The following is a 21,674-nucleotide window of genomic DNA, read 5'->3' on the forward strand; positions in this document are numbered from 1 at the left end:
GGCCCCTCTGAGGTACTGCCTTATTACAGGATGAGAAAAGATAGGTGGCTCGTATTGTAATGGGCTGATGAGAAAAGATAGGTGGTTCCGTACTGTAATGGGCTGAAATGGCAGAGGCATGGATCTTAATTGATGAAAAGGATAGGCCTTTGTCCAGCATCTCAGTTAAGTATTGCAAAATCTGAGGAATATTTGATACAAACCTGTCAATTCCTTGTGCCTGGTTCCAAGCACTGAATCTCTTCCATTTTTCTGTATAAGAGGCAGTGGAGGAAAGGCATATACTGTTATGTTTTTCCAGCTGAAGGATAAGGCATCCACTTTCCATGCTTGCTTGTGATAAGTCCTTGTGCAGAATTCTCTGTAGTTGGCAGTTGTGAGGGGAGGCAAATAGATCTATGTCTGGGCATCCCCATTTCCTTGTTATCATGCTGAAGACTTGTCTATCCAGTTTCCACACGTGGGGATCCATGAGATTTCTGCTTAGTTCATCTGCCAGAGTATTTACCTTTCCTGGCAGGAATTGTGCTTGCAGGTGAACTTGACAAGTCAATGCGGTGTCCCACAAAGTCATGGCTTGTCTGCAGAGGGGTTATGAATGTGTGCCTCCCTGCTTATGTACCACATGACTGTAGTATTGTCCATCTTTATCAGTAGTTGTCCTGGATGAAGTAGAGCCTTGAAAGCTGTCAGGGCATTCTGAACAGCTAGCATCTCTTTTTGATTGATATGAAGATGCATCTGGCTTGCGGGCCATGTGCCCCGAATACATTTTCCTAGCATGTGGGCCCCCCAGGCATAATCTGATGCATCCATTGTTAGTGTCTGCCTGGCTGTGGGTAAAGTGAATGGCTGTCTCTTGTTGTAGTGACAGGCCTGTGCCCACCATTGAAACTCCTGTTGCAGGCAGGGAATGAGGGTAATAAGAAGTTACGTACTCACCATAACGTTCCATCCGAGTAGGTGACTTCATTTGGATGCAACCTGTGGGAATCGGATCCGAGCGGGCAATTCATAAGCTTTAGGATCCGAGCTCCTAGCTCTTCCCTTTACCCATAATCCCCTGCTAAGCCCTGACTGACCTCAGATTGAGTTTGCCCTGTGAATACCAGTATAACAGAATCCTGGGTAAACCAGGACTAATAGCGCCTTGAAAGGTCAGGGGGATGGAGGGGGGGATGGTTGCATCCAAATGAAGTCACCTACTCAGATGGAACGTTATGGTGAGTACATAACTTCTTAATCTGAAGTAGGAAGACTTCATTTGTCTGCAACCTGTGGGACAGAGTCCCCAGCTACATGGATCTTGGGCGGCCGTCATGGAAGGATGTTCCGGAGCACCGCAGAGCCAAAGGATGCTCTCCCTCTGGAAACAACGTCCACTTTGTAATGTGAAATGAAAGTATGAGATGAGGTCCAAGTGGCTGCTGCACAAATATCATCTAATGGTACTCTAGATTTAAAGGCAGCAGAAGTAGATACTGCTCTTGTAGAATGTGCTGTAATTCTCTGAGGAGCTGGCCTTCCTGAGGTGTCATAAGCCTGCAAGATACAATTAGAAATCCACTTTGACAAGGTGACCTTAGAGACGGCCTTACCCAGTGCGAATTTTGCAAAGGAGACGAACAGTTGATCGGATTGTCTATGACCAGCTGTTCTGTGAATGTAAAAACGCAGTTGTCTATGAACATCTAAGGAATGCAGTTTATATTCTCCTTTGTTTTTATATTTGGGAAAGAAAACTGGCAAATTAATAGATTGGTTAATATTGGATTCGGAAGCAATCTTTGGAAGAAAGGAAGGATTGGTCCTGAGGGAGACCCTATCAGGAAAAAAGGAGAGAAGGTGGTTTGACGCACAGAGCTTGGAGTTCTGAAACTCTTCTAGCTGACATAATGGCCACTAAGAAAGCAGTTTTCCAGGAAAGATACTTCAAGTCCACAGAGGCTGCAGGTTCAAAATGAGGAGCGGTTAGGGCCTGCAGCATTAGAGACAAGTCCCAAGGTGGTACGGCTTCCTTAACAGGAGGTCTTAAGAGGAAAGCACCCTTAAGAAAGGTTTTACAAATTTTTGCAGCCATGAGAGGTGTCGAGTCATGACCCACACGGTAATGAGAAATGGCTGCCATCTGTACCTTTACCGTCGAAGAGCTTGCCCCTTGTTGGAAAAGGTCTGTCAAGAAGTCTAGTACCGCAGAGAGCGGTGCGGAAAAGGGATCAAGATTTTTATGTTCCGCCCAAATAGAGAACCGCTTCCATTTGCTTCGATAAACCTTCCTAGTAGGTGGTTTATGGGCAGCCACTATGATGGCTTTCACTGGTGAAGAGATACCGGGAGTCCTGATTAGGGATGGAACTGGAGCAGCCAAGCTGTCAATTTCAGAGTGTGAAGGTTCGGGATTGGAAGCCCATGAGGATGGGAAATGAGATCCGGAATTAGATCTAGAATCCAAGGCGGATTCACTCGGTGAGACCATACATAAGGGAACCATGGTTGACGAGGCCAGAAAGGTACAATGAGAATCATTCTGCTCCCCAAACTGCTGGCTTTCTGTAATAGTTAGAGGCCAAGCATGCACCAGGGCGTCTCTCGGGGATTCCCCGAATGGGGGAAGTAGAGCGAAGAAACGGTCGCATTTGGCGTTCGAGGGAGAAGCAAAAAGATCGCAACAGGGTTGCCCCCAGGTGGCAAAAATCTGCTTCGCTACTAGAGAATTGAGAGACCATTCGTGAGGGGAAAGAATGGTGCGACTGAGCTTGTCCGCTAGAATGTTGGACCTTCCCGGAATGTGCGTTGCCACAAGAAAGCGGTTGGTGGAGATTGCCCATTCCCATACTCTCATGGCCTCTCGACAAAGGGGGTATGACCTGGTTCCCCCCTGTTTGTTGATGTACCAGACTACCGACATGTTGTCGGTCTGGATAGCAATAGTTCCTACAGGAAGAAGGCTGTGTAGTGCTTGCAACGCTAACAGCACTGCCCTCATCTCCAGAACATTTATATGCAGGGGGGTCTCTGAACTGTTCTACGTGCCTTGGACAATCCTGCCCGCTGAATGCCCCCCCCCACCCGAGGCGAGAAGCGTCCATGGTCACTGTGGCTAGGGGGAATGCAGTACAGAAGGGTCTCCCTGTCAGGAGGTCCATCGACTGCAGCCACCAGAACAGGGAGCTCTTGCATGCTCTGCTGATGGCTATCGGGCTGTTGAGAGGAAGGTAAAGCAGGGACCATTGGACCTGGAGGGTCCATTGAAGGATCCTCATGTGTAGTTGAGCATGGAGGAGGAGTGGGATGGCTGCCGCCATTGAACCTAGGGCCCTCAGGACCATAGCTGCAGTCGGAGAAGGTTCTAAGATGGCCGTGATATGACACCTCAGGTTGGACAGTCGATCTAGAGTGAGGCATGCCCGCATGTTTCTTGTGTCCAATCTTCCTCCTATAAAATCTATAAGCTGTGTGGGGGCCAGGGAAGATTTTTCTCGGTTTATGGTGATACCCAGCCGAGGGGCTATATGAAGGAAATAGTCCCTGGCTGAGCACAGTAGATGCCTTGATGACGCTATAAGGAGCCAGTCGTCCAGGTATGGAAACACCTGTATTCCCTGGAGTCTCAGGTGGGCCGCTATCACTGCAAGTACCTTGGTAAAAACCCTGGGGGCAGAGGTGAGACCAAAGGGAAGGACCCTGAACTGGTAGTGACTGGCTCCCAACCGGAAGCGAAGGAACCTCCTGGACCGTCTGTCCATTAGAATGTGGTAGTACGCGACCTTGAGGTCTATAGAGCACATCCAATCGTTCTCCCGCAAAAGGGGGAGGATAGATTGTAAGGTGACCATCCGGAATTTTTGTTTGGTTACAGACAGGTTCAGTTGTGACAGGTCTAGGATCGGTCTTAAGTCCCCCGTCTTTTTTGGCACCAAGAAGAACCTGGAGTAAAACCCTGATCCGGTCTGATCTCAGGGGACGTGTTGGACGGCTCTTTTTGTTAGCAGCTGTGCGATTTCCACAGCTGCTACCTCCCGTTGATCGGGTGATACATCGGGGAGGTTTTTGGATCTGGGAATCCTGTGAAGGGGGATTGAATAGCCTCTGGATATCACCCGAAGCACCCAACGGTCTGACGTGATAGACTCCCATGATGTCAGGTGCCTCGAAAAACACCCCCCCGACTGCCTCCAGAGAGGAGCAGCCGGGTTAACCCCTCAGGGGTGCTGCGTGGGTCTGTCAGAGAAAGGTTCTCTGGACCCAAAGTTCCTAGGAGCCCCTCTGCCTCTAGGACGGCGACCTCCCTGTCCTCCTCTGCCACGGAAGGACTGGTTGTCCGGAGCAGGTTGGGACTGCTGCGATTTCCGGAACCACATCTTCTGTCCCTTTTGGTTCTTCAAGAAGGACCTCTGGGGAGCTGAGAAGCGGACTCCGACGGCAGACAGCATCTTCCCGTCCTTTTCGCTCTGGACAAGCATTTCGCGAACCATTTTGCCAAAAAGGGCAGAACCATCGAAGGGGGCATTCACGAAAATCGCTTTGAAGGGCTCTGCGAAGTCACAGTGCCGGAGCCAGGTCTGGCATCTCATAACAAGGCCCGATCCGCTAGCTCTAGCGGCTCCCTCTGTTGCGTGAGATAAGAGCCGCATAGAAGTATTAGACACCGCTCTGAGAGTGGCCATACGGGTGGAGTACACTTGCTTGTCCTCCGCCGATATGGACTCCGGGGGAGATGCAGCGTATTCCTTAATCAGGTCTCGCTGCATCCTGATCACGTGTGCCATATAGTTCAGCGCCCTCAGGGAGAAGGTTGCTGAACTAAAGACTCTCTTCCCAATGCAATCCATCGAGCGGGATTCCTTGCTCGGGGGATGCATAGAGGGACTCTCCTGAGCCAATTCCCTCTTTGTGGCTGCAGCCATCAGCATGGCATCTACTGGAGGTCCCTTACTCCAATGTGTACGGTCCAATGGGGGACTAAGAATCCGGTCTGGACGTTTGGGAACAGGCTCTACGGTGTCCAGGTCCTTCCACGCTCTGGTGGCAATAAGGTCCACCAGAGGGTCAGCAGGAGGGGACACCCAAGAGGTAGACGGGCCCGCCTCAAATGCCTCCAAGAACACAGACTCGTCTGAGGAGGCCTTGGGGGCAGACCACCCCCCCGATCCTTAACATTTCCATAATGTCTCTAAAGGAGACATCTTCTGGGGGTGATCTTGGGGAGCCCTCCCCTTCCTCCAAATCCGTGTCTTCAGTAATAGACTCGGGGGAGTCCACGTGCCTCCTCTTACACTTATGCTTACGAGGCACTTCCTCGGGGGGACTGTCCGAGGAGTCCTCGCCAGCAACCAGTTGTTCCAAAGGAACCACTTGGGACATTGAGGCGGGCTGTCCCGGAGACCGGCTGATGGGAGCCTGGCCCAGCTGCGAAGGAGTGCGGGATGGAGCCGAGACAGGGACCGGGGGTCCGGATGTCCTCGACAGAACCCTCTCCACAACGTCGAAGGCCGAGGGGGAGCAGACTTCTCTAAGACCAGAGAGCCGACCCCCAATCGGATCCGACGAAGGGATCAGAACCGGAGCCGAGACCGTTAAATCCGAGAGACCGGTGCGCTCTGACCTAGACGGAGTTGGAGAGACACCGGCTCCCTCGGATCAGAGGCTAGGCCCACGGCTCCGAGAGGTCGGGTCCGAAGTACCCGAAGCACTCAAGGGAGGGATCGGATCCGAGGTGCGCCGACCAGTCGGATCCGACCCACCCCAGGGTCCAACGCTGCCCGGCTCCGAAAGCTCCGAACCCGGGAGTCGGGTCAGAGAAGGAGCTATGGGGGCGAAAAAAGGGGTCGAGGCCCCTTCCCGGATGGGGGGGGGGGGGCCAGGAGCACTCCCATCTGCATCTGGGCCTGGATGAATTGCCTCATCATCCGGTCCATATCAGCGTCCGACGTAGAAAAAGTTGACCTCGACGAGGCCACCGAGGCGGATCTAGAGTGTCGCCTCGATGACCTCGACGAAGGTCTAGTCTCCACCTCCTCGGGTCCGGGAGAGAACCGAGGAGGAGATTTAGAGGCCAGAGGGGAAGCACGCTTAGGCGGCGGGGCCGAGACAGAGGCCTCGGCCCGCCACTTATGGTGCCCCTCTCTCTGCCTCTCCTTTTCCCTCCTGGTCTCCCTATCCTCTGGTTTCTTGGCGGGAGATTGAGTCCCTGCTGGAGGAAGTGAGACCAAAGTAACCACTGGCTGAGTAGGGAGGATAGCAGGGGCCGAGGCCAAAGCCGATTCCGGAGGGAGAAGTCCCGCCAGAACCAACTTCGACCTCCGCTCCCTTAAAGCCCGGGGGTTGAACCCTGCACAAATGGTACAACCAGATGACAGGTGTTCAACCCCCAGGCATCTAACGCACCGAGTGTGGCCATCAGCCAGGGAAAGCTTATGGCCACACTCGGTACATTTAGAAAATATAGCCTTGGGGGCTTCAGACATAGCTACGCCCTAACAGGCCCTAAAAAAAAAAACACACACGCACAACACACACTAAACGAACACCCGAGAAGGTTAACTTAGGAAGGGAGGAAAGCCTAAACAAACACACTTTAACTATATAAGAAAAAATATAAGCAAAAAAGATGTCACCAATTTCCTTTCGCTATGGAGCTCGAAATTCCTGTCGGGTATTGAACGCGGCAAACGAAATCTGAGGTCAGTCAGGGCTTAGCAGGGGATTATGGGTAAAGGGGGAGCTAGGAGCTCGGATCCTAAAGCTTATGAATTGCCGACTCGGATCCGATGTCAGATCCGAATCCCACAGGTTGCAGACAAATGAAGTCTTCCTACTTCAGATTTAATGTTTCCAGGCTGTGGCAATGTTGAATCCAAACACTTTTTAGATACCACTGTAGTTTCCTCATATGCAGTCTGGCATATGGAATTAGCAGAATGCAAGATGCCATGAAGCCCAAAGCCTGCAGAATTTTTCTTGCAGATAACTGGGTCTTTGTTGCCATCATTTTGAAGTAAGAAGTCAGTTGCCTTTGTTTGTCTGGCATGAGATAAGCCATCTGGGCAGTTGTATTTAAGCTTGCACCCAGGAATAATCTCTTGAGAGGGTACTAGTTTTGATTTCTTTTCATTTACCATGTACCCTAGGCAAATTAGTAATCTTTTTACAAACGCCAGATGCTTTAGCAGAATGTCCTTGTTCTCTGCTTGAATAAGGCAGTCGTCCAAGTAAGGATATATTTGAATTCCTCTGTCTGCAAAATGCAATTACTGGTGCCAGGCATTTTGTGAAGACCCTGGGCGCAGTAGATAAGCCAAAGGGCAGTGCAGAGAATTGGTAGTACATTGAGCCAGCTATGAATCGGAGGTATCTTCTGCAAGATTGTCTGATTGGGACATGCAGGTATGCCTCTTTTAGGTCCAAAGTTGCAAGCCAAGCCTTCTTGCCCAGCATGGGCAGAAGCTGTTGCAGAGTCAACATTTTGAATTTTGTAACGTCCAGAAATGTGTTTAGAATAGACAGGTTCAGTATTCGTCTCCAGGCTTTGTCCTTTCTGGGTACCAAGAAAAGTCTCGAGTAAAACCCTTGTCCCTGCTCTTGCTGTGGTACTCGCTGAACGGCCCTCATGTCCACGAGGGATGAAACTTGCTTGTGTGCCTCTGCCCATTGATTGTGTGGCAGGTCTGGCATACCTTTTGCCCTTGGCAGGGTGTGAAAGTGGAACCTGTAGCCCTGAGACACTATATTCAAGACCCATTTGTCCTGGGTGATCATGTGCCAATTTTGTGTAAAAAAGTGCTAGTTTTCCCCCTAAGGGGGCTGCTAAAAGGTAAGTGCTTGGTGCTGGCAGAGGAAAGTCATTGGGACTGTTTCCTGCATGGCTGTGATTTGTCTTCTCTGCTTTTGGAGGTAGAAGCACCCCATTGTTTAGACCTGCATGAGCCTTGGTGCTGGGATCTGCCTCTGGGGCGTCTGTATCTGCCTCTTTGTGGCCTGTCTGACACTGGAAAAGACCAATTCTTTTGTAGGCCAGTTCCTGCTAAATCTGGGTGGCTGCACCTGTAAGAAATCCTTAACTGTCTGCATAGATTTCGCTTTGTCCTCCATTTTCTTCAACAACTCTTCTGCTTTAACACCAAACAAAGTATCATGCTGTAATGGAGCATCTAATAATTTTGCTTTAACATGATCAGGCAGATTCTGTTCCTTTAACCAAGCATGCCTCCTAATGACAAAACCCGTAACAGCGGCCCTGCAAGCGGCCTCCAGAGAATCAAAACCACATTGCAAAGTATGCTTTCCCACTTGTTCAGTTGCATGCAATAAATCCTGCATTTCCTTGTTTTCTGCACATTCCGAATTTATTTTCTGTTTAAGCAGTGACATTAGGTATTGCTGATATTTAAGCATATGAAATTGACAATTTAAAGCCCTCACAGCCAAGGTAGCAGCAGTGTAAACCTTTATACCCATCTGTCCAGTGCCCTTGAATCCCTATCAGAGGTGATAGGATTTTTTTGCAGTGGAAGCTTTGACCCCTTTGGGACCCTGAGAAATAGTTTGGGTCAGCAGCATGTTTTTTATAAAGAAATTTATGTGAATCTGGAACCCTGTAGTATCTGTCTGGCTACACAGGTGCAGGGGGGTAAAGATTCAGGAGACAGGCCGGACTCTGAAAATACATCATCTACAATGTCTAAAACAAGGGGGATAGCAAGAGGCCTGTGCTGAGGTAGTAAAAGAAAGTCTCTGAGCCTTTTTAGTCTTGGCTCTCCCAGTGGAAGTGCTCTCTCATGGTATGCAGGGTTTCCCCCAAAAGAATAATCCTCAGTTGGAGAGGCTGAAGGGATAGATTCTTCAGCATCAGAATCGTCATAGGGAGGAAGACAGCATTCCCGTTCAGAAGAGGAGTCAGAGGAAATGGAAATCTGATCTGAAGATTCATATTCTGTCGCTTGCCTAGGCCTCGTATCAGGAGAGGGATGGGAATCCCTGATCAAAGTAATTAGGTCTTCGGACATTTTGAGCATCTGTTTTTTAGGCATGGAGGTCTGTCCATGGGTTTGCTGCACTTGTTTCTTTGTCTTTAGTGGTGCTTTAGTCTTTGCCTTTGAAGCTGTAGTCTGTTTTACATATAACTGTGTAGGCCTGAAAACACCCTCAGAAGCAGACGCCTGCTTAGCGGCTCCGGACCCATCTGAGGGAATATTTTCCAAGTGTCCAATACCTTGAGTTTCCAGCGGCCTAGTCTGCTCCACATGGGAGTCGGAAGCGGACTGCGGCTCTGAGGTAGTGGGCATCAGGGGCTGTGAAAGCACCTCACTGAGAACCGGTGACTGGCTTAGAAGAAGCCTCATCAGTTTTGGACCTCGGATGCCCGTCCTTTTCCTTGCATTTCTTGTGAATTGCGGTAGTCGGATGGCTATCCGATGACATCATGTAATTAAATCTTCGGCCAAAGTAATGAAATGCAAAATCGTAGCGACGCTTAATAGTGCGTTGGTTAAATCTAGCACAAAACCTGCAATTAGCAATGTCTTGATCAGGGCCTAGGCAAGGAATACAATAAGAATGGAAGTCCTTATGAGGTATTTGTTTCCCACAAGAAATACAATCACTAACTTTTTCTGACATCGGTCTGGAGCAAGAAAAAAGTTTCCCCAACAGGGTACTTAGCTTTAAATGAAGACTTCGGATCTGAAAATCGAAAATAAAAGGAGTCGGCCGACCGGCACTTGTGAACTGCTTCTGCTTCGAGCACCGCACGGCAAGAAAGACTGAAGAAAATGGCGTCGGCTGCATCTTTTATACCCCTGGCACACTGACATCAGGGAAGAGGCGACAGCAGCAGACGCCAGACCAAGACTTTGGAATTCAGGCCGACTGCGGGTAGCCTGCCAGCAGGATAACCCAAGAGTAATGACTACAAAAGTGAAACACGATGAACATCGTTGGACGAAGGTGTTGGTACCAGAGTAGTTTTCCTAGTATTAGGGTGTTTGGTTGTATCTTAATATTTTCCCATTATGTTTATAAAGGTGTGGTGGGACTCTTGAGGCATGGTGGGGGATCTGTAGCACACTACAATTTGGATTGCAGCCTTACCTAGTGTCAGTTGCACCTGGAGAATTTCAGATGCATTATGTTGGGCGACTAGCATGGAGGTGTGAATGTCCTTGGTGAATATGGACACTCCTCCACCTTTCGTGTTTCGATCTTGGTTTGGTGGCTGAAAAGTGAGGTAAGAGTTGTAGCCTGGTACTGCCAGGGTTGCTCTCTGGAGCCTTGAACCAGGTCTCAGTTACTGCACAGATATTGATGTTCTCCCTTTTTAGGAGTGCCTCGAGAGAGTGCATTTTGAGGTTTAGACTTCTAGCATTGAGTAGCATTACCCTCAGATTTTGCATGTTTGTGTTTGTCATGTTGGTGGTTTTGTCATTTGAGCCTTGCCTAAAAAAGGCACTACAGGGGTGGCAAGGGCCTTGGCCAGTAATCTGAATCCAAGGGGCGACAGGTGCAGACCATCTCTGGCAAAGCATCGTGGTTTGTCGATCACTGTCATCCCAGGCAGACAGATACTGGATCCCCTTTGAACACCACCAGAAGCTTAGCCAATTGTTGAAGTCAATCATTTTTGTCCTTATACTGTGGTATCATTCTGGGCGAAGGCAGGATCAGTCAATAATTAATGTACAATTTTCACTAAAATCATTGTATAGAGCATCACTATACAAAGTCATAAATAAAAGCAAACAGTTAATTCAGCAATTGCAAAAGGTTAATAAAACAATCCTAAGTCAGATACAGCTCATAACCAGTGGGTCATTTTTTAGAGAATGGTCTTCAAAAGGAAAAAAGTTGATATATTGGATCAGTCCTCCAATTCTAGTAGTAATGGTCATCATTGTGTTAACCATATGAAACTGTGTTTTGACTTGCTTATCAAAAGAACACTAAAGGTTGTGTTTCCCAATGTGTTTTCAATAGATCACAATAAAAAATATGATCTAACCAAAGAATATATATCAATGTAAACTGTTTTGTGCTTTTTAAAACAGAAAGGGAGAACGGTTTATATATACTTACACATTTATAACAGTGCATGTACACTTCTGTTTGCTAAAATACATGTAGAAAAATATACACTGTTGTCAAAATGTGGAACTCACTTCCTGCAACTCTCAGATTAGATTAAAACATTACTACCTATCTTCCACATGGAGCTGCAACTGTTCCACGTCCTCACCCTTCAAAACCTGACCTCCTAACTACACTCTTTTCTCATCTATACTCTAGCTACACAGATGAGAGCTTTCTTCTCAACATTCCAAATGATGTGATTTGTGAAATTATCCAAGCTATTTCGTTGACATTACAGTTGTATTTTCTCTAACCGTACACTATCTCCTTGTTATAAGGTACACTTGTTTTTCTTAGACTGTATGCAATTCTTGTTGAATTGTTCAATGTTATTTTTGCTGTAGGTTTTCTATACGTACATTTATGTTTAACTGTACAAGACTGTATGCTGCATTATTCTGTACAACTTACCTTAATTTGTTAAGCTTGTAACATTGTTCTTGGAGCTTTTTTTCCCTGGGCCTCCACTAAAAATGGGCTCTCTTGGTCCAGTGGACTATGATTGATTTTGATTGGCGTTTGTTTACCGGCAATCAAATAAAACGCCTCTGAAGAGGTGATAAAACGAATCCCAGTGGCAGATAGGGTTTGACTATCTTGTTCACTTTTGTCTCCAAGTTTTGGTATGAAAAGCGTGGAACCATCGAATGGGGCATTAATGATGGGCATATTAAAGCTTTTGGCAAAATCAAGAGAGACACATCCAGGCATAAAGCACAGTAATACTTGTGTCTGCTGCCCTGGCTGTGCCATCAGCTGCACTGGAAAGGAGACATATGACCACATTAAATGTAAACTGCAGAGCAGACAACTGGAAATTACTGTTTTTTTAATGTCCCTGGTAAGTTCTTCGGTCAGATCCCTATGAAAGTTAAATCATACGTGCAAGGTAGTTCAGCAATCGAAGTGCAAAGGTCACTGAAGCATATGTCCATTTTCCCCACTTGTCCAGCTCCCCTAAATTCCTGTTAACAAAATATCCACAAAAGACCACCATGGAGCTAAAATCTTTTTAATAAAACAACTTGAAAATGGATAGGCGCTTTCAGCTTAATAGCTGCCTTCTGATCTGAAAAAGACTATCAAGCTGAAAGCGCTTATCCATTTTCCCTGCTGAAGCTGCAACTTATTTTTCTTTTGTTTTATGGTTTTCAAATTGTTTTATTAAAAGGATTTTAGCTCCATGGTGGTCCGTTGTGGATATTTTGTTTGCCATGTTTTTCCTACATTTTCTACGGACCTTTAGTGATACAGGCACAGCACAGGCTTATTCTTGTTTTATTAAATTCTTGTTAGGGGGATAAAGAGAAGAACTCTCCTCAGACAGTTCTTTTGTGTGGCTGCTGGTACTACCCTGGCAGCTACTGGTAGACCTTTACTCCTGTGCGGCCTGTTCTTTGCCACTACTAATCACTATCTGGTTTCTTGGGAATAGGTTCCACTACATCAGGGTCCTTCCATGCCCACTGCACCACAAGGTCAATAAGAGCATCAGAGGGTAGTACCAACCAGGATGCAGGTAAGACGGTACCAAAGGCCTTGAGCAGCACAGACTTGTCTGGTGAAAGTTTCAGTGGACTAACCCTCGCACTATTTCATGAATTCTACGACTTCTAGGGGGGAATGTTGGGGAGCCTTCATCAAGGTCAGTCTGCTCTGTGAAAGACTAGAGAGAAAAGTCTAAGTGCCCCCATTTGCAAGTCTGTTTTCCAGAAGCTTGTCTCAGGAATTTCAGGAAGCAGGTCTGAATCATACTGGGAATTTGAGTGGCAAGTATCCTCTAGACCTAACGGTACCGTCGTCATCAATCTGAACGAGCAAAGCGAATCACTGGATCTAACGGGAGTCAGGGCAGATCTGAGCTGTAAGGCAGCACCTGAATCCCTGGCCTAGCCAAATTCTATTCAATAGCCCTAAAGGCCAATACCACAATCAGGGCCAAAGGAATGTCCCTTATCTGAGGATGCAGGAGCATATAAGCCCCAACTGAAGTTGACTCTGAGGATGACCCGTGACCGAAGCTATTGACAGCAGAAGCCCTGAGTGGCACAGATACCTCCGAAAATTTCATGGTAGACTCAACTGACAGGATCTCAACCCAAATGCTTCAACTCCGAGATTTGTCTTGATCCGAAAGAATTGGGAGTTGACAGACAGAAAGGGATTTTGACAAAATAGAAGTCTGTAAAGCTGTCGGCTCAGATGGAGATGCACCGGAAGGGTTCAGACCTGTGTGGGGACCGGATCCAATGGGCAGACCAGTACCAGAAAAAAAACAGAAAGGAAGTTGGATGCATATCTCATGGGGACAATGTTGGAAAACCACCAGTTGGATTTGTGTCCTTAGGAATCACATCACTCAACAGACACCCATCTCGGTAAGACTTCTACTGGATGAGAATGACCTCAAGGTCGATGCCATCAACAATTATCTGAAGTACTGTTTCTCAGTGGCACCGGGAAAAAACTTGGGTGAGGCAAGGTAGATCGGATAAGAGCATCTGGTGGCTCCAATTGCTGGACCTGAAGGGTCTGGAGACCTTTTCCTTGACTTCTCAGTCTCTTCTCTTCAGATGTTTCTCTCACCTTAGATTTTTCTTGCAGAAGCCGGTCTAGAAGTATTACACATAGGTTATGAAGATGAAGAACCTTTTAGAAAAAGTTTTTCATTAAGACCTTGAATGGCCCTAGTCCCAAAAAGCAGCACAAATGTCACAATTTGCCTCTGTGGGCAGAATCTAAACGATAAATGCATAAAAATTGCAAGTCTTGAGGTAGGATTTTATGTCCACAGGCCAAACACTTCTTAAAACTTTGAGGTTTGTATTGCATCAGAGTAGAAGTCAACAAACACAATATTAAAAAATACTGAAAAGCTACTAATCTAAATATTTATGTAACTATTTATCGTCAGTTATGGTTCTTTTTCTAGAAGTACTTTGAAGTCCAAATATGCAAAAAAGACCATTACAATCTTAATTGCAAGAACTAACTATGCTATCAACTATACCGAATAACTGCTTAAGCGATATCAAAAAAATGAACAGCACACACATTTCTAACACTAAAGCTAGAAAGGGTTTGCCAGGAGAATAATTCTGATACTGAAAAAAGACTAACTTATCGTGAAAATACAGAGCCCTACACATATCTGAAAGTTTTGGTGGCAAACGAGATCTGAGGTACTTTAGTGGAAAGGAAGGAATTATGGGTAGGGGAAGAGTTGAAGCCTCTGATCCACAGCTTTAAAAGAAGGCACTGAGATCAGATACGACTGGATCGGACAATGCTGAATCGGACAACAACAGACATCAGGGCCACTTTTTCTTTTCAGATCAAATGAACTGTAACCCCTTAAGATGCACACAATCTCTTCTACAAATGAAACTAAGTGATTATACATTTATCAATTGCTTACATGTAATCCATGTTTCTAAGACGTTCATGTCTTACTTGTGCAGTTATATACCTACATCTTACTCTTCTTGTATACTTTTGGAGCTTCCTCCCAGTGCCTCTACTTAAAAGAGGACTAGCATGACCCAGTCTATTCCACTAAATACATGCAATAAATAAATGAAAAAAAGTGGTGATGGAAACTAATGATTTATGAATGCATGACAAAGGAAAAGTGTGCTCCAGTAATGGATGGATAGCTTTCTCAGTGGTTAAATACATTAATCACATCACCAGCTAGGTTATATTTTTCCAGTGTGTGTCACTTTACAGGCTCTGACACATTAAAGTCACAAAGAAAAAATAAGAGGTCTGTTAACAGTAAAGGAAATAATGACAGAAAATAAATATGAAAACATTTCACCAAGATGCATGTAATAGGGCAATAATTTTACCCCACGGTAAGTACCACCTAAAAACTGTCAGTGCTCTCAAATGTCACCCTCAATTTCTGATTTGGAAAGGCAGGCTGCATACCATCTGATCCTCTCAGTTTAGCTGCTTACTAACAAAGCATTTAACCCTAACACATAGGATGCTACTTCTCAACAAGAACAGTGGCAGGCAATCTTGGATCTTCCTTTCCAAGTAAAGTTAATATTCTTCTAATCGACACATGTTCTTCAATTCTGTGTTGAAAGTCTTCATATAAAGCCCCACAAAATTGAGCCATTAACAGACGCATGCCATGGCACAGGAGGTTGTGTTTACAAACTTAGAAGCCTACCTCTCAACCATCATAAATTCTTTCAGACCATGTACTACCATACCAGCAAAATCATTTGTACCTAATAAGTGAAATGGGCCTCGCTTGCAAGTCCAGCTGCTCTAACTGTGCTTAACATTAATTCCATCCGTGTGTGTAATTCAGAGAAGGGGTGAGCAGGTATAAAACAAAGCAACACTGACAGGACATTAGTATACCAAGCTATGTGCTACCTAGTTCGTGTAACTGTGTGTAAACAAGCTGCAGCCCATCCAACCGCGCACTAAGTTGCACAGTCAGCATTTATCCTTTGACTTATAATCCCTCCATAAAGCCAAACTGGCAATACAGTCTAGCTCAACCTGCACATCATGTAGTAGACTACAAGCTACTGGTAAATAAATAAGGTTAGATTTTAATACAACTGACCAGTGAATAAGTGAGGAAATTTGATGGGTAAAATTACAGCCTCCTTCAGGGCTTCCTTTGCACTTTCTAGACCGGCCACATCATTCCATCGCACATTAGGTTTTTCCATCACAATGGCACCTGGAAGAGACGTACGATTAAAATGATAAAAACATAAAAACACAAATTAGCATCCTCACAATAAAGTAAATAAATACATATAAAAAAAAAGTCTCCTCAAATGGACAATCTTTTAACTATGTGGTAAATTAGCATACTCGCAATAAAGTAAATAAATACATATAAAAAAAAGTCTCCTCAGATGGAGAATCCTTTAACTATGTGGCAAATTAGCATCCTCACAATAAAGTAAATAAATGCATATAAAAAAAGTCTCCTCAGATGGACAATCCTTTAACTATGTGGCAAATTAGCATACTCGCAATAAAGTAAATAAATACATTTAAAAAAAAGTCTACTCTGATGGATAATCCCTTTAACTATGTGGCACACTTCTGCATTTCATATATCATCTGCACTCCCATCAGTAGCTATGAAATAAGTCTTACAAGCAGGTATTACTGCACACATTTATATGGAATGGAAAACGTAAGTTTATTCCAGCCTTTCACAGCAAAAGTACATATGACAGCATACTTCAAGTACTGTTTGTCAAGTAGCTCCATATCCATCTGCAGTTAGTGCAGAAAATTAAGTCTCTGAGCTATCCCGTATACAACGAGCTGGGCTAGATTCCTTCCACCTTTACTTACCTACTGTGCAACTCTCAGAAAGTTACTTGCCTAGAAAGTTCTGTCTCATATGTATGCATGTTACACATAAAAGTAATACCAAATTTATGTAGTAGATCATTTGGTGCCCATATGCCCTGAATGCATCTTCCTGCCATGTGGGCCCCCCAGGCATAATCGGATGCATCTGTTGTTAAGGTTTGGCTGGCAGGGGGTAGAGTGATGGGCCGTCCCATGTTTTGGTGACAGGCCTTTGGTCACCATAGAAACTCCTGTTGCAGGCAGGGAATGAGAGGAATCATCGTCTCCAGACTGTGTGAATGTTGACTCCATAAACATTTTAGGTACCATTGAAGTTTCCTTATATGCAGTCTTGCATATGGAATTAGTAGGATGCAGGATGCCATGAAGCCCAGAGCCTGCAGAATTGGTCTTGCAGAAGACTGTTTTTTTGTTGCCATCAGTTTGAAGTAAGTAGTCAGTTGCCTTTGTTTGTCTGGCGTGAGGTAAGCCATCTGGGCAGTTGTATTCAAGCTTGCACCCAGGAATGTTATCTTTTGAGAGGGTAACAGTTGTGATTTCTTTTCGTTTATTGTGTACCCTAGGCATGTTAGAAGCCTTTTCACAAATGCCAGGTGTCGTAGAAGAGTGTCCTTGTTCTCTGCTTGAATGAGACAGTCGTCCAAGTAAGGATATATCTGAATACTTCTTTGTCTGCAAAATGCAATTACTGGTGCCAGGCACTTTGTAAAGACCCTGGGCGCAGTAGATAAGCCAAAGGGCAATGCAGAGAATTGGTAATGCACTGAGCCAGCCTTGAATCTGAGGTATCTTCTGCACGACTGTCTTATTGGGACATGCAGGTATGCCTCTTTTAGGTCTAAAGTCACCAGCCAAGCATTCTTGCCCAGCATGGGCAGAAGCTGCTGCAAAGTGAACATTTTGAATTTTGGAATGTCCAGGTATGTGTTCAAAATCGATAAATCCAGTATTGGCCGCCAAGCCTCGTCCTTTCTGGGTACCAAGAACAGTAGAGTAAAAACTGTGTCCTTTTTCCTGTTCTGATACTGTCTGAATGGCCCCCATATCCACGAGGGATGTAACCTGTTTCTGTGCCTCTGCCCATTGTTTTTTTGGCAGATCTGGCCAACCATTTGTCATTGGCAGTGTGTGGAAATGGAATTTGTATCCTTGTGATACGATGTTTAGTACCCACGTGTCCTGGGTTATTAAACTGCCAATTTTGAGCAAAAAGTGCCAATTTCCCCCCGATGGGTGCTACTAATAGCTTGGTGTAGGCAGAGGGAAGTCATTGGGATTGCACTTCTGTAGATTTGCGCTTTATCTCCTCCAGATTTGGAGGTGGATGCGCCCCACTGCTTTGACTTGTATGAATCTTAAGCCTCGTACCTGGAACCACTAGGCCTTCTGGATTTGCCCCTTTGAGCTCTGTCTGACACAGGAAAGGACCAATTTTTTTGTAGGCCAGTGTCTACTGAATCTAGGCGGCTGCACTTGTAAGAAACCTTTAACAATTTGCATGGACTTTGCTTTGTCTTCCATTTTCTTTAAAACCTCTTCTGCCTTAATACCAAACAGAGAATCATGCTGTAAAGGTGCATCTAGCAATTTATCTAACATGATCAGGCAAATTTTGTTCCTTTAACCAGGCATGCCTCCTAATCACAGATCCGGTAACTGCGGCCCTGCAGGAGGCCTCTAAAGAATCAAAACCACATTGTAAAGTATGCTTTTCAACTTGTTCAGCTGCATGCAATTCATGTAATTCCTTATTTTCTGCACATTCTGAAATCAACATAATTTTCTGTTTCAGCAATCCCATAACATGTTGTTGGTACTTAAGCATATGAAATTGACAGTTTAAGGCCCTGATTGCCAAGGTTGCAGATGTGTAAACCTTTTTTCCCCATCTGTCCAGTGCCCTTAAATCTCTGTCAGAGGGGGTAGGGTTTTTTGCTGTTGAGGCCTTAACTCCCTTTGGACCCTGTGAAATAGTTTTAGGATCAGCAGCAGGGTTTCTAAATAAAAATGTACGGGAGTCAGGGACTCATCTGTCAGGCTTACTGGGAGCCAGAGGGAAGGAGTCAGGAGTCAGGCTTGACTCCGAAAACGCATCAACAATGTCTAAAACAGGGGGAATGGCTAAAGACTTGTGCTGAGGGGAGAAGGAAATCCCCGAGCCTTTTATTTTTATTCTGAGAAGTCTTGACTCTCTCAGTGAAAATGCTCCCTCAAAGTATGCATGGTTTCTCCAAATGAATAATCCTCAGGAGGAGATGCAGATGGAATAGACTCCTCAGCATCAGAATCCTCATAGGGAGGTAAAGATAATTCCTAATCAGAAGAGGAAGCAGAAGAAATAGAAACCGGATCTGAAGATTCATAGTCATTGTCTTGCCTAGGCCTCTTATCTGGAGGGGGATGGATACCCCTGATCAAGGTAATAAGGTCTTCAGCCATTTTGATCATCTGTTTTTTTAGGCATAGAGGCCTGCGCACGTGGCTCAGGCGTCGGATTTTTTGGTTTTAGAAAATGTCTTTGCCTTTGGTTTTGCAGCTTTCGGTTTGATATAAATGTTGAGGTCTGAATACACCCTCAGAAGCCGGTGCCTGCTCAGCGGCTCCGGACCCATCAGAGGGAGATACGTCCATCGGTCCAATACCTTGAGTATCTTGCGGCATGCCAGACTCCACATGGGTGTCGGTAGAGGCCTGCGACTCGAAGGTAGCAGGTATCAGGTGTTGCAAAAGCGCCTCACTGAGTACCGGCGACTGGCTTAGGAGAAGCTTCGTCATCAGTTTTGGATCTCTACTGCCTTTCCCTGCCCCTTTCTTTGCATTTTTTATATACTCCGGTAGTCGGATTGCTATCCTACGACATTTCTGGGTAGTTAAATCAGTTTCCAAAATACTTAGATGCAAAAATATACAGACGCTTAATAGTGCATTGGTTAAATCTAGCACAAAACCGACAGCCAGGCACATTGTGATCAGGGCCTAGGCAAGGATTACAGTATAAATGGAAATCCTTATGAGGTATTTGTTTCCCACAAGTAATAGAATTAGTAACTTTTTCTGACATCGGTAAAAAGCAAGAAAAAAGTTTCCCCAATGGGGTACTTAGCTTTAGTGAAGACTTCGGTTCTGAAACTCAAACTCGAATATTTCAGTAGTCGGCCGACCGGCACTTGCAAAATGCTTCTGCTTCGGGCACCGCGTGGCAAGCAAGACTAAAGAAAATGGCGTTAGCTGCATGTTTTACACCCCTGACGACCTGATGTCATGGAAGAGAAGACAGCAAACGACGCAGGACCCAAGACTTTGGAATTCAGGCCAACTGAGGGCAACCTGCCAGCAGATTACCCAAATGTAATGACTGCAACAGTGAAACACTAAGAACATCTCTCATTCTAGCAGGTCCTATTTATATCACAGGCAAGGTTTAAGTCTTTAGAATGGGTAATTCTGGTAATGTTTGTTTTGTGGATATGTAGGAGGTCTATTAGAGTGGGGTCTGACAATGCCCTATATGCCAGCCATAAATCTCCACTCAAAAGCCTGTAGGAGACAGAATACAGAGATGGGGCCTTGAGACTGTCTACACAGGACATATTACTTATGCCTTGTATTCTTTTAGTGAAAAACCTCTGTGGACATTCTAGTTGTTTGATACGCCTGGTTAGGTACATAACAAAGGGGACACTGTACTCAATGATGGATATGATGAAAGCTGAACACAGTGGAACAATGACTTCCTTAGACTCAGATGCCATACCTTTGTTTATAAATTGCGTAACATAGAATGATTTCCTCACCACTGTAGACATGTGATGATCATGTCTGTAGCATATCGCCTACTCCGAGGTGATCTCTGCCTAACATATAAAGCTATGTCAAACCCAGAGCTGTTGGACATGCTATACCTAAAGAAATCCCAATCTCTCCGAGCTACACGCTCTAGGGACCTAAACCAGGTCACCACAATAAACGGGACTTGCTGGAGGGATAGATTCATCTCCCAGACACTTCCCATACTCTGGAACAGGCTACCATCTATGTCAAGCAAAGTTCTTCATTAGCCCTCTTCAAGAAAAATCTTGATGAGTGGATGGGAAATAGAAAATACACCCCGGGATCACTTCTATGTCTCTGCTCAACAGTGGCACAGGAAAATAACTTTCGTGGGTGGAGTAAGCCAGGTAACCTTGTTGGCTAAGCTTACATAGGCCCTTGGGCCAACAGCCTAGTACCTACCTATGAACCTATGAATCAAAGGCTAGAATTCTATGTGTATGTCCCTAAGTCACAGATTACTGGGTCAACTGTAAGTGGTTTGTTGTCAATATGACAGTTACCAGGGATGGATGACTTTCCAAAGGATACTATTATGCATTTCTTGGCATTTAGATTTAGTCCATGACTCTGACACCAGTTGTTTGTGTCCGCTCCTTGTGGAGAACATTTGTGTCAGTGAGAGATTCAATGACAGCTTCTAAATTGTAATCTACAAATTTAGTCAGCCAGAAACAACTGACATTGGCCTTGACTTCTGAGAAGTAAAGGGACTCCACTTGTGACTGGCCTCTTTGTGGAGGTGGACCCTGAGTCTATCTTCCTAGGTCTGGTCTGTAAGCTAGCTGTCTGTCGGGTGACGTACAGGTTTTGTACTCAACCTCGAGTTTGTCAACAATGCTGACAGGAGTATTGTGTCAAATGCCTTGCCTATGTCAAGGTAGGCAGTGTGAACGATTTTGCAATTATCCATTGCTTTGATGACTTTCTCAAAGAAGTTCACCAGGTTGAGTAGGCACGATCTGCCCTTGACTACACCAAACTGGGTTGGGTCCAGTGTCTGGAGGTTTACTGTCTCTGTATTATCTCTACTAATCATCTCCATGATAATTCTTTCCATGGCTTTACACATACGACTAGTGAGACTCGTCTGTAGTTTCCAGGGTCTGTAGGTGGCCCACTTTTGTGCAGAGGGATGACTATTGCCTTTCTCCATTCATGAGGCACGAAGCTTGTTTGGAGGCTACAGTTAAATAGCAATTTCAGAGGCTCTGATAGGTCATGTTTCATGCTATTTAGAAAGCATCCTGGAATACTGTCTGGGCCCATTAATTTACTGTTCTTGGTCTTCGCATCAAGGACCTATTCCCTAGTGACAGTAGGGGGAGATATATTTGATGATATTTCCTGAGGTA

At 45.4% G+C, this 21,674-nt stretch overlaps 1 protein-coding gene across 1 annotated transcript in view; it reads right to left on the reverse strand.

The window, feature by feature from the left end:
- Positions 1-21,674, reverse strand: part of VPS4A (vacuolar protein sorting 4 homolog A) — an 801,876-nt gene that overhangs the window by 719,096 nt on the left and 61,106 nt on the right. The window contains exon 3 of the mRNA XM_044081635.1: positions 15,716-15,835. Within this exon, the coding sequence (XP_043937570.1) occupies positions 15,716-15,835 (120 nt within the window). The remainder of the gene's footprint in view (positions 1-15,715; positions 15,836-21,674) is intronic.

The sequence above is a fragment of the Protopterus annectens genome, chromosome 8.part1 (genome assembly GCF_019279795.1).
Source record: "Protopterus annectens isolate FY-2018-M chromosome 8.part1, PAN1.0, whole genome shotgun sequence".
Classification (NCBI taxonomy): domain Eukaryota; kingdom Metazoa; phylum Chordata; order Ceratodontiformes; family Protopteridae; genus Protopterus; species Protopterus annectens.